General features: G+C 52.0%; 1 protein-coding gene across 1 annotated transcript; it reads left to right on the plus strand.

The window, feature by feature from the left end:
* Positions 1 to 1,138: 1,138 nt before the first annotated feature.
* On the plus strand, positions 1,139 to 12,772 carry LOC125928506 (E3 ubiquitin-protein ligase TRIM50). The gene is made up of 6 exons (XM_049639211.1): positions 1,139 to 5,230; positions 8,258 to 8,353; positions 9,316 to 9,546; positions 9,637 to 9,659; positions 10,755 to 10,879; positions 11,800 to 12,772. The coding sequence occupies exons 1-6, from the start codon at positions 4,832 to 4,834 to the stop codon at positions 12,387 to 12,389; spliced, it is 1,464 nt and encodes a 487-aa protein (XP_049495168.1). The 5' UTR covers positions 1,139 to 4,831; the 3' UTR covers positions 12,390 to 12,772.
* The last annotated feature ends 2,060 nt before the right edge of the window (positions 12,773 to 14,832 follow it).

The following is a 14,832-nucleotide window of genomic DNA, read 5'->3' on the forward strand; positions in this document are numbered from 1 at the left end:
TCGCACTCTTTTCTCTCTCTCTCTCTCTCTCTCTCTCTCTCAAAAATAAGCATTAAAAAAATTTTTGGGGGGGGCGCCTGGGTGGCGCAGTCGGTTAAGCGGCCGACTTCGGCTCAGGTCATGATCTCACGGTTTGTGAGTTCGAGCCCCGCGTCAGGCTCTGTGCTGACAGCTCAGAGCCTGGAGCCCGTTTCAGATTCTGTGTCTCCCTCTCTCTGACCCTCCCCCGTTCATGCTCTGTCTCTCTCTGTCTCAAAAATAAATAAACGTTAAAAAAAATTTTTTTTTTAATTTTTTTTAAGTTGCTATAGAGCGTTTTTCAATTATTTTGTCTCTACTTCCTTATCCTCCCTGTTTTCTTCAACCCACCGCAGTACCACTTTCCCCTGCTCCATGTCACCAAGACCGCACTTCATGTCAAATCCATAAGATAGCCCTGTGTCCTCAGATTCCTGGACTCTTGTCAGCATTTGATAAAGTTGGTTCCTCTTTAAATGCTTTTTGTCCTCTTCTGTATCAGTTTCCTATCGTCACCATCGATTACTACAGATTTAGCTGTTCTGAGCCATAGATATTTATGATCTCATGTATTTGTCATAAATTTTGTAGGTCAGAGACACCAGCCAGTCTCAATGAACTAAAATCAAGGCCTCAGCCTTAATAATGCAGGCTCTGGGGAAGAATCTCAAGCTCATCCATGTTGGTAAACCTAGATCCTTGAGGCTCTACACCTGAGGTCCCCACATCCTTGCTGTAAATTGGCCAGGGGGCCACACTCCACTCACAGAGGCCTCTCTCCCGTCCTTGTTCGTGGCCTTTCTACACATTGGAGTTAGCAACAGCATGCCGAATCTTCTCAGTCTTCCTGAGTCTTGCCTGAGAAAGTTCTCTAGTGTTCAGGGTCAAATGGATCTGCTTCCATATTCTGATTTTCTTCCTGTCTGTCTGGCTGTCTCTTCTCAGTCATCTTCTTGACCTGTATACAGTAACAACCTCAGGGCCCTATCCTTGGACCCTTGCCCTTCCCTGTTTTTAAGTTTGTTTTTTTTCTTTTGTTTTTGAGAGAGAATGTGTGAGAGAGCACACAAGCTGGGGAGGGGGAGGGGGTGGGGGACAGAGGAGCTGAATCAGGCTCTGCTCAGCAGAGAGTCTGATCTGAATCAGCAAAGAGTCTGATGTGGGGCTCGAACTCATGAACCGTGAAATCATGACCTGAGCCAAAGGCAGATGCTTAACTGACTGAACCACTCAGGTGCCCCAGCCCTTCTCTGTTCTTCTTATTTTTTAATGTTTATTTACTTTTGGGAGAGAGAGAAGGAGACAGGATCCGAAGCAGGCTCCAGGCTCTGAGTTGTCAGTACAGAGTCGAGTGCGGGGCTCAAACCCATGAACTATGCGATTGTGACCTGAGCCAAAGTCCGGAACTTAACCGACTGAGTCACCCAGGCGCCGCAGCCCTTCTCTGTTCTAATCCCAGAGAGATCCCAGCCATTCCCACAAGTTTAAATATGTGATGTAAACAGGTGGTATATACCTGGCCAGCCTAAGGCCTCCCCTGCACACTAGACCTCCAGGCTCCTGTGCTCAATTGCCTTTTTCGGTGGTTCTCAAAGTGTAGTCCCCAGACCAGCAGCAGTGTTGTCTGGAAACTTGTTAAAAATGCAAATTCTTGAGCCTATCCCTGTGCTCCTGAATCAGAAACTCAGGCTAGAGCCCAGAAGTCTGTATTTTCACAAGCACCCCGAGTAATTCTGTTGTTTGCTGAAGTCTGCGGACCACTGCTACTCAGGTGTCCTTGGGCATTTGACTCTAGATTTCCCAGGTACATTTTACCTTGATCTTTTCCTTATCAGCCTTCACAATCCATCCTCTCAGGTGCTAAAGTTACTCTGATCCATTATCTACAAGTGGCCGGAGTGGTCTTTTAAAAATATGTCAGATGATATTCCTTTGCCTTAAAATCCTCCTATAGCTCCCACTGCCCTCGAAATTCAATCTGAACCTTTGCCCTGCTCCAGGGCCCTCTCTGCCAGCCCCTCTGACCTGTTCTCCTGGTGTTCCCTCTCACCAGGCTCCAGCTACGTAGATTTTCTCTAGTGTATCTCCTAAATACTGGGCTCTTTCTAGCCTCAGAGCCTTTGCATTTGCTGCCCAGGCCTGGTCTGCCCTCTTGTAGTTTTTCAGGCAGTTGGCATGTTTGTATCCTTCGGGTCTCAACCATCCATCCTCAAAGACACTGCGCTGCCCCTTTCTAAAGAATCTAAAGCTCATTCGTGTTGGTAAACCTAGATCCTTGCGGCTCTATATCTGAGGTCCCCACATCCTTGCTGGGAATTGGCCAGGGGGCCACACTCCGCTTGCAGAGGCCTCTCTCCCGTCCTTGTTTGTGGCCTTTCTGTCCCTCAAACAACCTATTCCCTCCTGCCATTCTTTCTCAGCACATTGTTTCCTTCCTGCGTCCCATTAAATACGATGATGTTTTCTTGTTGATGATCCTACCTCACTCCTACTACGGTTATATTACAAATTTTGAAAGGACAAAAACCTCATCTGTCTTGTTCCCTGATGTTTCCCTAATGCTCAGCTTGCTGCTTGACACATATCAGGTGCTCCATAAATGTTTGTTGAATTAACAAATCAAATTAGCCTTCAACATGCCTGTGCCAGACTTTGGTCTTGCTTGTCACGGGGTAGAGATGGCCCCTACTGGCAGACAGGGATGCTTAGGTCTCTGGGAGTTGTGTCTTACTGGTCTAGAGCTCCTTGGTTCTTTCCTTTCTTTTTTTTAGTGTTTATTTATTTTGAGAGAGAGAGAATCCCAAGCAGGGTCTGCACTGAGCACAGACAGAGCCTGACTCGGGACTTGAACTCATGAACCATGAGATCATGTCCTGAACTGAAATCAGTAGTCAGACGCTCAACCAGCTGAGCCACCCAGGTGCCCCTTGAGCTCCTTATTTCTTAACACTCCTGGAGACCTGCTTCCATCTCTTCCTTTTGAAATCAGTAATTTTTTTTATCCCACCTCCATGATATGCGTAGCATTTTCTGACTGTAATATTTATTAACTGCATAAAGAAATGTCGTTAGGGACACCTGGGTGGCTCAGTCGGTGAAGTATCTGACTCTTGACTTCAGGTTCAGGTCATGATCTCATGGTTGGTGGGATCGAGCCCCACATTGGGCTTTGTGCTGACAGCATGGAGCCTGCTTGGGATTCTCTCTCTTCCTCTCTCTTTCTGCCCCTCCCCGATTTGCATGTGCACACTCTCTCAAAATAAGTAAATTAGCTTTAAAAAAAAAAAAAAGCCATTGAACTCCTAAACCTTTGAAAGGCTTTGTATAAAAAGGTTCCCAGTTCAATGGTATTGAGTAATGGTATTAATGGTATTCAATTGTATTGGAAGTGAGACACGAAAGAGCACAACCTGGATAATTCTGTTTATTTGAATGTCAAAATAAAGCTATATAAATCTACGATGATAAGAGTCAGGGGAATAGCTATCCTTGCCAGGGGCTTCTGACTGGGGAGCACATAGTGTCTTCCGGGTGCTGGAAACATTCTGTGTGTTGATCTCGAGGGTGAGTAAATGTGTGAAATGTGTACATTAAGTGTATAGTTAAGATATGCATACTTTATAGAGGTCCTGTCTCAAGAAGTTGAATAAATAAAAATGTCTTCAAAAAAACAGATTCAGAAAGAGTTGTGTCAAAACATGAATCCACTCCTGTTTGGGGTCTGTAAGGTGTGGCTGGGGGACCACTCCTCTGTCTCCCCAGCTTCCCCGAAGCGTGGCCAAGGTGAGCGCCTGCATGTTGGAATTATCAACGTTGCCAGCTGAAAGGAGGCTGCCTCCTCCGTCTCGTGATGTGGCCCAGTTTCCACCTGATTCTGCGTGACCTTGAGGACATAGGAGTGTTGCTGGGAAAGGGGAGGAGGAAAGGGGCAGAGACAAAGGGTGGAGCAGGCGGTCAGCTACAATCCCCACATCTCTTAGTGCCTCTGTCCCAACCTGGGGAGAAGAGAAGGTAGAGCAGATCCAGCGAACGTCTCAGTGGATTGTGAGAAAGCAGGTAGTTCGTTGTGGGGGCCCTCCCTGGGTCCGTGGCCAACTTGCACCTGGTGCTTCTCGTCTCTCAGTGCCGATCATTTTGCACAGGGAGTGGGTGCGAATTTAGGAGGCCACCCTCCTTGGTCTCCGAGTCTCCAGTGTTGTTAAGACAGCACTCTCTGCTTTAGAATGACCTTGGGGAGGGAGGGTGCTATTGTAAATGCAGATTTCTGGGGCTCACTGAGTATGTGTGAGGGGCTGACGCAGGAATCGGTTGTTATTGTGCTTCCAACAGTTGCTCGCCAGTTTTGAGAACTGATCTAGAAGGTGGGAAAGACCTTTGCTTGTTTTTGCTGTCTGGTTCTGAGTCAGTACGCCTACTGCGGCTGGAGGGCACATTGTTGGTGTCACTCCAGATGACCCAGCAGACGGCCCCTTTTGTGTTTACCTACAAATTGGGGTGAAAAATGTAGAATCCTATATCTACAAGTGATTCCCCCCCCCAATTAAGCCCTTTATTTTAAAGATAGGAAAGGGGCGCCTGGGTGGCTCAGTCGGTTAAGTGTCCAACTTTGGCTCAGGTCATGATCTCAAAAATAAATTAAAAAGAAAATAAAGATAGGAAATAGGCCCAAGGTCATAGGCATTGGGATTGGAATCCAGGACTGGAGACCCTAAGGCGCTCTAACTTCCCAGTGGCACTTGGCGGGGGGATTGGGGGCACAGTGTGGAGGGAGCAGACTTGAGAAAGCTGCCCTGTGTTCTAGCCGGCACCGTGGATGGCGTGGCAGGTGAGCGTGCCCGAGCTGGAGGACCGCCTTCAGTGCCCCATCTGCCTGGAGGTCTTCAAGGAGCCCATGATGCTGCAGTGCGGCCACTCCTACTGCAAGGGCTGCCTGGTGAACCTGTCCCACCACCTGGACTCGGAGCTCCGCTGCCCAGTGTGCCGGCAGGAGGTGGATAGCAGCAGCTCCCCGCCCAACGTCTCTCTGGCGCGGGTGATTGAAGCTCTACAGCTCCCCGGGGACCCGGAGCCCAAGGTCTGCCAGCACCACCGGAACCCGCTCAGCCTCTTCTGTGAGAGGGACCAGGAGCTCATCTGCGGCCTCTGCGGCCTGCTGGGCTCCCACCAGCACCACCGCGTCACGCCTGTCTCCACCGTCTACAGCCGCATGAAGGTGGGCTGCTGGGGGGGGGGGGGGTGGCGGCCACGGAGCCCAGCTCTTGCGCTCTCTGGCGCCATTGCCTGGCACAGAAGGGTCTCAGGCCAGGATGCCGGCGCCCTGTAGCCCTGTCCTGGAGCTGAACTCTGTAGAGTGTGTTCTCAGCAGCTCCAATCTCCAGGTGCTGGGCACTACAGACAGGCATGATGGAGAGTCCTTGTCGGGTGCCAGCCCCTTCCCTCGCTCGGTTTTTCTTCGCAGCTTTCATCCATTTTTTGAGTGCTCTCCCAGACTCCACATGAGGGAAAGCACTTTGTTTCCTTGGGTATTTTCGTGCCTAGAGCCATGACTAGCATGTAGTAAAAGCTCAAAATGTATTTGTGGAAACAGTGGATTCCTGCCCTCCTGAACTTAGATTTAGCACGTCATTATTTAAGATGAATAACGCTGATCTAAGATTTATGAAAGGTGGGGTTCTCACTATATTTTACAAATGAGGAAACAGGCTCAGAGAAGCCAAGGGTCTTAACCCAAGGTCATACAGCTTGTCGGTGGCAGAGGTAGGACACAAACTGGCCAGTTTTCTTTCCACTGCCAACAGATCAAAAGAGGCAGGAAGGATTCTGGAAAGTGAATTGTTATAGGGCACCTGGCAGAGTGTTCGGGAGGAAGGGAGAGTAAAGGTAAGGAATGACAAAATACAGGTGATAGGGGTGGGGAAAAAGAAAGAGCATCCAGATATGAAGGCAGAGGGGTCCCCTGTCACTGTTCCTGGGATTTCCTGGCTGAGTGAGCAGCGTTTCTTTGCTCTCGGAACCCTGGGAGACAAGTATGAAACGTGCACAGGGCCAGCCAGGCCATCCACCAGACCCTCTGACCCACAGACGTGTGCTTGGCACTTAACCTGTGCTAGGTATGCTAGAGCACAGGGTACAATAGTGGGCAAGTGGTTTGGCCTGCCCCGGGGAGCTCACAGTCTGGGAGTCTGATGGTCCCCATGTGTTGGGTGCTACCATCAAGGTTAAATACAGGCAATCGTGAGGCCATCTGGACTGTAGCTCCTGCATGCTCTCAGGTAGTCAGGGAAGGTTCTCTGGAGGAAGTGGACTGCTAAACCAAGATCTGAACCACAGGGAGGATGTGGTAGGAAAAAAAGGGGAGGAAAGCATTCCATGTATAAAGACAGCCCTGCAAAAGATCAGGAGACATATTTGAAGAATTATAAGTTGTTCTGTCAAGCTCTGGAGAGAGGTAAGCAGGAGCCAGGTCTTGCAAAGGCTTCTGTGAAATGTGAAGGGATCTGTAGTTTATTCAGAGGACCATCATGGTGGGGTCTCCGGAGGGTTTTAAGCAGAGTGGTGATGTGGTCCAAACACTGCTGGGGGGTAGACTGGAGACTGAGGCTGGGGATAAAAGATTGGGAGAATTACATATGGGTGGTAATTGAGGCTACGGGAGAAGACCAATCAGGAGAGTCTGCGGAGTGATAGGATACGGACGATGCCCCCAAAGGACACCAGGGTTTAAGATTCGGGTAGAGAAAGAACCCCAAAAAAGGACAGAAAGAATCAGCAGAGGGAACAGGAACACTGGCTGAATACGGCCTCCTGGAGATCAGGACAGAGCGTTTTAATGAGAACAAGATCACTTGTGTGAAATGCCTGCTGAGGATTGGAAAGAGTCTGTTAGGTTTAGCAGTAAGAATTGATTATCTTGGCAAGAGTCGTTTCAGTGGAGTGTGGGAGGAGGAAGCCAGATTGCAGTGCAGCGAGATCGAGAGCCTGTGTTTTATTAGCCCTGGAGAGAAGGAGACACACAGGAGCTCACTCATCATTTCTGGCTTGGAGCCGGGGACGGCTTGGGTCCTGGTTTTGGATGTGGCTGTTTGTGATCCCAAGACTCTTTGCTGTGATGCCACTAAATTATGTTCCTTTATTAGATCCCTTTTATGCATGCCTGTTGTCCTCCTGTTGATTGAGATCTTGAGATTATTTATTTGTGTGTTTCTGTTTACTCTCACTGTGACCCAGTTGACGAAAAGAACTAATCCCATCTCTCTCTGCCTCAGGAGAGTTCCTACTGGAATTTCGTTCTCGGGTTGTTATGAGATCTTCTGATGTCTTGTTTTCCAGAGCAAGACTCTGTGTCCGTTTATCCCTACACTGGTTTTATTCTTTACTCTGCTCCTTTCCTGAAAGCCTCTTGCGGCTGATTCCTTTTTTTCTTTTCCTTAAGTTTATTTATATATTTTTGGTAATCTCTATACCCATTGTGGGGCTTGAACTCACAACCCGTGATCATCAGTTGCCTGCTCTTCCAACCGAGCCAGCCAGGCACCCCTCTTGCTGCTGATTTCTGCTTGGGAGCTGTCTAAGCCAAAGACTGTGTATGCTCCATGGGCACGAACCAGCACCACTCGAGTAGTGCAGCTGGATGGGAGTCTAGGTGGTCCTGGTTGAATCTTTAAGACTCCGTCAGATTTGGGGCCAGGAAGGCCAGGAGAAGTGTGTTTACTTCAGCCTGGGGAGGCCCAAACCTGCCAGCGATTGAGTCAGGTCTTTATAGGGATTGGGGAATCCCCAGGTATAACCTGGGCTACTGTATGCACCATTGGCCTCACTTGGAGCCAGCCTTTTTGTGATGCTCTTGATCGCATGCCCACTGATTCTAGATCTGCTGGTGACCAGCCATCGTTCTGTTCAGGGAGTATGGGCTTCAGACCGGTCATCGCCCCCCTTGGATGTCGTGCGGTGACTTCCAGGTAGTTGTAACAACGTTTAGGGTCTGTCTCCATGTCCTGCAGAGGAATGACCTGGAGATGCTTTTCTGTCTGGGTAATTCCTGCCCTCGATGTGGAATATTCTTGAATAATTTCACCTGTTTTGGAGTCAAGAGCACCCGGGTAGCCCTTTCCCTGGTTCCACTGGGAGTGCTTGTGGCCACTGGGATGTCCCCTGGATGGGTGAAGCCCAGGGCTGGCCCCAAGGAGCCGAAAGCGTGCAGGGGTCAGCTACTCATGAGGCCGTGGTACGTTGCCTCCAGGAGGAGCTAGCGGCTCTCATCTCTGACCTGAAGCAGGAGCAGAAGAAGGTGGATGAGCATATTGCCAAGCTGGTGAACAACAGGATCCGGATTGTCGTGAGTGCCCTTTCCCTCTGTCCCCTTAACCCTGGGGCTGGTCACCTTCCCTTTCCTGCAGAGCCCGGTTGTGATTTGTCCTTTACAGAAACCCATGCTTTCATATAAAGCCAGAATTCAAAGCGTTGCAGGGCGGAGTGGGGAAAGGGCAAATCCCCTCAGGGGAATCAACTCAGTTGTCAGGACTCTGTCCAAATTGGCTGTGTCCCTCTTGTCCTTGGGACTGAGATAACACAGAACCTAAGTACCAGATGTAAACAGTTCAAAGTGTGGGCATGACTCTCTTGCCCCCCCCCCCCCCCCCACGCCTGACTCGCCGTGTCTGCTTGACCTTGACAGTCTGTGGAGCCTGCCCAGTAGCTTGGAGCAGAGCATAGAAAGGCCTGAAGCCCTTGGTGGCTTTCTGCTTTTCCTGAATGACAGGCACACTGGGGCTGCAGGCATGTGGAGCCCAGGCCCTGCAGGCAGTTGTGAAACAGAAGCAGGAGACCCATGTCCCCTGAGGGTCCTCTTGGTTAACCTTCCTCAGCCTGACAGGGAGGCGGCATTTCCCCTGTCTGATGGAGGCTGAACTCAGGGTTACACAGGGAATCTGGCTCTCTGAAGTCTGCCCTCCCAGGGCCTTTCAGACCTTTTCCAGTTGTGGAACCCTGTACTGAAGCAAAATCTTACTTGCACGTTTAATAGTTAGGACCGAAGAAAGCAGAGCCACTGTGTTTGAAATGGGTGCTGGGGCCCAGTCTGTCCCCTGCCTGTGTTGCTGTCCCCCGTGGCCACACGGGGGGTGCCCAGGCACAGTGTGAACAGCGCACAAGTCAGCCTGCAACTCAAGTACTAGAACCGGCTCAGATTGGAAAAGCCCAGGAAGGCCTAAGCTGCCAGGGCCTGAGGACACGGGGGTCAGCCGGAGGCAGGCAGTTCTGGCTGAGGTTCTGGCTGTGACCAGCCCCTTCTCATCCCAGAATGAATCTGATGTCTTCAGCTGGGTGATCCGTCGCGAGTTCCAGGAGCTGCACCACCTGGTGGATGAGGAGAAGGCCCGTTGCCTGGAGGGGTTGGAGGGTCATACCCGTGGCCTTGTGGCCTCCCTGGACATGCAGCTGGAGCAGGCCAAGGGCACTCAGGAGCGGCTGGGCCAGGCTGAACGTGTGCTCGAGCAGTTCAGTAATGAGAGTCACTATGAGTTCATCCGGGTGAGTGGACAAGGGAGTGTCACCCACGCCCAGGTCCCCAGGGTCCCAAGAGCCTCCCCCATGCCTTAACCCACCTGTCTTGTTTTCCAGAAGTATCACTCCACGGCCTCCAGGTAATAACCTTGGAGGGAGCTCTCAGCTTGGATCTGGTGGCTCCTCTACCCTACTTCCTGCCTGTAGCTGCACCAGTGCCTTGTCAGCAGCTGCCCACATCTGGCTCTGTACTGAGCCCAGGGAACAGGGCGATGAAGGTCATGCCCCTGCCTTTAAGGGTCTCAAAGACTGGTGGGAGGCGGATGGTGAACTCCGGTTACATCACTGATCACTGTGGGTACTTAAGACCAGAGAAGTTCACACGGGCTACAGAAATAACAGGAGGAGGTGACTGAGGTTGGGGGCGGGGCGGGGGGGGCGGGACTGGCAAAGATGGCATACAGTGGGGCGAGCTTAGGGCAGAGGACAGGTGTTGGCCAGGTAAGCAGAGTGGGGAAGGGTCATCTGAAAGGCTCAAGTGTGCACACTTGGGAGAAATGTGAACTCAGTACGAATGGGGTAAAATGTAGGCTACAGGGCAGAATGGGCGATGAGTGGGAGGGGTGGGCAAGAGCCAGGATGAGGGGCCTCGAATCCTGCACCACGGGTTGTGGGAAGGGATTGGATCCATGTTCCAGCCCCAACAAATGAATAGCCATGCAGTTCTTAGCCTTCCTCAGATCCTGATTGTGGGAATCTCCTTGTCTGTTTTAAATTTCCTTTGGTCTTCGGGATAGTCAGGTTAGGAGCATTGGTTTAAAAGAATGGACAGTGTAGCTGATTGGGAGCAGGTGTCCGCTCCAGCTGTGGCCGGGGGCCAGGGTCGCCCAATATCGAGAAGTGATCCTCAAATGTTAGTGTGCATCAGAGCCACCTGGAGGGCTCCTTAAAACGTCACTGAGCCTTAGTAATCGCTTTCAGCAGGTCTGGGGTGGCCCCGAGAAATTTGCATTTCTGACAAGCCTCCAGGTGATGCCCTTTGAGAACCACTGATGTAGTGTTTCTCCTGCCAGGAAGGGGCGGGGCCTCTGAGAGTGGGGTGGAGGGGAGGAAATGATGGGCCTCTTGAGTGCACAGTGTCCTGAGCCGTGACTGGCTGGTTGGACTTGCCCGCGGGTGGAGGGCTGGGGTGCGCGGTGTGCATCCCCGCCATCACGTAGGTCTGTCGCCCTCAGAGCAGAGCTCCAGCAGGCCCGGCCTCTGGAAGGCGCCTTCAGCCCCATCTCCTTCAAGCCGGGCCTCCACCAGGCTGACATCAAGCTGACTGTGTGGAAAAGGCTCTTCCGAAAAGTTCTGCCGGGTAAGGCTCCAACCCGTTCTCTTCCCTGAGGGCTGCCATGCGGGGTGGGTAGCAGTTTGTCACTTGTGCCAGAGTTTAGGGTGCAGAAGACTGGAAGGGTGTTCGCGTAGGTTAGTGTTGAGAGCATGGCTTTGGGGCTCCACCAGACAGCTCTGTCCCTTACTAGCTGAAGATCCAACCTGTAATCTGAGTCTGCTTCCTCATCTGCAAGGAGGGGGTATTAAAGTCCACCTTGCTGGGCTGTGTAGTTTATAAACATTCAAATGTGTGTGCATAGTTTCGTGTTTAATAAATGGTAGCTATCGCTCTGTCAAAAAATAACACGAAGACATTTAACGAATTCCTTTGTTACTAGCACATAAGGGAGATCAATCGATAAGCTGATTTCATCCAACAAAGACAAAAATAGGGTTTCTTGTAAAACAAAAAGGGGAGGGGAGGAAAAAACCTGATGATCTCTGGTCCGTGAATGTTGTTTGTGTGGTTTTGGTGTAAATTGATTAGTTGGCAGGTAATCCGGAGGTCAGTTGGGACAGTTTGTCCTCGAATAGGCTGGTAGGATATCAAAACAATTGCACTTGATAAGGATTCTCCTGGGGAGTTCAGCTGTGGTGCACAAGTGACGGGCTGTCTTCCAGGACCTTCCTTCTGCACCGCCATCTTAGGCAGGCAGGTGCGTGCCCTTTCCCTTAACCAGAATGCCTCCCTCACAGCTGCCCCATTTTTTCCACCGTTCAGGCATTGTTTGTTCATTCAGCAGTCCTCAGGGTTGCCTCTTCTGTGCCCCTTCTCAGAAGGCCCCTCCGATTCTGGGATGAGGCCTTTGCAGTTCCTCTCCTGAGGAGCTCAGGGCCTCCCTCTGGGGTAGGGTCTGCTGCCTTCTGTGCAGCTGGAAAACACACTTCTTTGATCTTTCCTAGCCCCGGAGTCCCTCAAGCTGGACCCCGCCACCGCCCACCCACTCCTGGAACTCTCCAAGGGCAACACGGTGGTGCAGTGTGGGCTCCTGGCCCAGCGGCGAGCCAGCCAGCCAGAGCGCTTTGACTACAGTACTTGTGTCCTGGCCAGCCGGGGCTTCTCCTGCGGCCGTCACTACTGGGAGGTGGTGGTAGGCAGCAAGAGCGACTGGCGCCTGGGGGTCATCAAGGGCACAGCCAGTCGCAAGGGCAGGCTGAGCAAGTCCCCGGAGAATGGCGTGTGGCTCATTGGCCTGAAGGAGGGCCGGGTGTACGAGGCCTTCGGCTGCCCTCGGGTGCCCCTGCCTGTGGCCGGCCACCCCCACCGCATCGGCGTCTACTTGCACTACGAGCGTGGCGAGCTCACCTTCTTTGATGCTGACCGGCCCGATGACCTGCGGCCGCTCTACACGTTCCAGGCTGACTTCCAGGGCAAGCTCTACCCCATCCTGGACACATGCTGGCACGAGAAGGGCGGCAACGCGCTGCCTCTGGTGCTGCCCCCGCCCAGCGGGCCTGCCCACCTCACCCCCACGCAGCCCACCAAGCTGTAGGGCTGCCGGTCGGTCTGCCTGCCCGCGGGCTCTTCCCAGCCGGGGCTCTGCTGGGTCCAGTGTGCAGAGATGATGTTCTTTACCGTGTGGGAAGGTCTTCACGCCTGTGTGTTCCTAGAAACGTTTAATGATAGGAAGAAAAGGACCATAATCCCTTCCCCTACAGCCAGGGGCCTATTGATTCACCTTTTGCCGGGTTATTCACCTCATAAACCGGCAGAACCAGGCCTGGGTGTCCACGGGTTAAGATAGGCTTCCCTTGGTCCCTCCTAAGCACACTTTCTGCTTCCTCTTTTAACTGAAGCTGGAAACATTCCCGCACGTGATTTCTCCATGTCATTGTGAACTTAAGGATAATAAATTTGATACCGTCTTTCTCTTTAGATGATTTGCAAATGTTAACAACTGTACATACGCCGCTTTACACTCAGGCCTTTAAAACTGCTCCAGCTTCCAGTCAGGTCAGATCTTGCCTCTGCGCCGTGCAGGCTGGGCTGTGGTTAGAGTCGCGCCAATCACTCTGTCTTCGCTGTCTTCAAAGACCTCTCTCTCGACTTCCCTCCCATTCGTTGGGATGGAAATAACACTGCTTCAGAGCAGAAGCAAGTAGGGTCTAGACGGGTGTGGCCTGTCTCTGAAAGCTGCTGGGCGCACAGGAGTGGCTCAGAGCCTCCCTCTGTCCGTGGTGAGTCTGCCCCTGGCCGCAGCTGATGGTGTCCATTCCAGACCGAGGCTGGGACAGATGAATTCTCTGCCAAGAATTTGAAAATTGGAAGAGAGAGTGGCTGGGGCCGAGTCATCTGAGACCTGGTGCTTTAGAGAGAAGCTCCCCAGCCTTGTGCCACTGAGGTCTGTGGAGCTGCCTGAGAGACCTCTGTGGGGAACAGCTGTGTCCTGGTCCCCTGGCACTTACTCACCTTGGCCACACAGGCGAAGGCTTGACCTGCAGGCTGTCTGGGAGATCCTCCAGGAACCAGAGAGGATGGGAGGCTTGTGAGGCACCGACCCAAGGCCATCTCCACTGACCTTATCCCATAGGAGAGTCAGGAACCATCACCTCCCAGGCTCTGATAGGTCTGCGACTTCCGGCCCCACCTCCTTCCGAATAGAGCTGTAGACGGTAAAACAGCCTGGCTGCATCTAGAACTGGCTTCTCAGCAACAGGAGATCCCCCGGCCCTCACTGCAGCCATCCTTCCGTTGTGTGCGACAAGGGCCGTGAGGCACCTTCGGCCGATCTTCCTTCTGCCCATGTAAGTAATAGGCTGTCTGAGCCAAAAGGTGCTTGTTGTATCTTTACCGGCTGAATCTGTGAGGCCTTGGCCCTGGCTCCTGCTTGTTTGACACCTTGCAGACCTGGTTTTTGGTTATGAAGCTCTTCCTTCAGTTCCATGATTGGGCTGAAGATTGTCACCCTCTGCATCCACTCCCCTCTACCTCTCCCCCCTGTTCTGTGTCCCGGGAGGCTGGCCCCGGTGGAACGCAAAACCCTCTAGCTTCCTGTTGGAGTCAGCAGATGGGAGGGACTGGTCGGAGATCCAAGGGCAGGAGAAGGAGTTCAGGTACTTATTTTTTTGGTTTCCTGCCTGCCTGGCTGTGGGTTGGCAGCTTTCCTCATCCAGAGATCACTAACAGGGGGTCCCTTCCTCTGTTGCTCTCCTTTGTTCCTTCAGGCCGGGTGGCGAGCAGTTCTGTCACTAGCCCTGAGTCCTGCACCATCTCTTATGATTTCCCTTAACTCTGACCATTCTTTTATAAATACTCCCTTCTCTAAGCTCATCTCAACTACCGATGTGCGTTCACCTTTCATCTCCCCCCACCCCCCCAGCCCCAGGTGCCAATAGACACCTCTGCGCTCACTTAGTAAATCCCTTCTTTTGTTTGGCTGGCCAGAGTTCGTGTTTCTGCTTGCACCCGAAAGATCCACCCAATATGGAGAAGGCAGAGGAGAGAGCAGTGAATTCTTTATGTGGAGTTGGCATTTTAGCTGAAAAAAAGTGGAATACAGGCAGAGGGGAAGAGCTTTTGGGGGTCTAGTCCACCGAGGGGTGCTGCGGCTGGAGCTGCACCTGGAGAGGGGGTGGAGGCCAGACCAGGGAGGGCCGTTGATGCTACTTTAGCGCGTATTAACTTTGTCCTGTAGCAATGACGGTGTGGAAGGGAGGGAGTCTGCCCCGGGAGGAAATACTAGACTGGTAGAAAGGAGGTCAGAGGATGGAACACCAGAACTTAAAGGAGCTGCTTAGACAAGGTTGCCAAGGAAACGTAGAAATGGTCAGAGAACTGGGGGTGGGGGTGTGTGTACCAGCAGCAAAGGTCACAGAAGCCAAAGCTTTCCAGCAAAGAAGGTGTGCCAACAGTGCCGTGAAAGCCCAGCCTCAGCAGGAAAGGCCTGAGGAATATCAGGAGATTCTTGGTGGCCTTGGAGGAAGCCATCTCAGTGG

Source organism: Panthera uncia, chromosome E3, assembly GCF_023721935.1.
Source record: "Panthera uncia isolate 11264 chromosome E3, Puncia_PCG_1.0, whole genome shotgun sequence".
Taxonomy (NCBI): domain Eukaryota; kingdom Metazoa; phylum Chordata; class Mammalia; order Carnivora; family Felidae; genus Panthera; species Panthera uncia.

Bases quoted from the DNA above. Each gene is read 5' to 3' on its own strand.
- LOC125928506 (XM_049639211.1), top strand. From the start codon at position 4,832: ATGGCGTGGCAGGTGAGCGTGCCCGAGCTGGAGGACCGCCTTCAGTGC. The intron at 9,547-9,636 runs GTGAGTGGACAA...CTTGTTTTCCAG, and splicing joins GTCACTATGAGTTCATCCGG to AAGTATCACTCCACGGCCTC. The intron at 9,660-10,754 runs GTAATAACCTTG...TGTCGCCCTCAG, and splicing joins TATCACTCCACGGCCTCCAG to AGCAGAGCTCCAGCAGGCCC.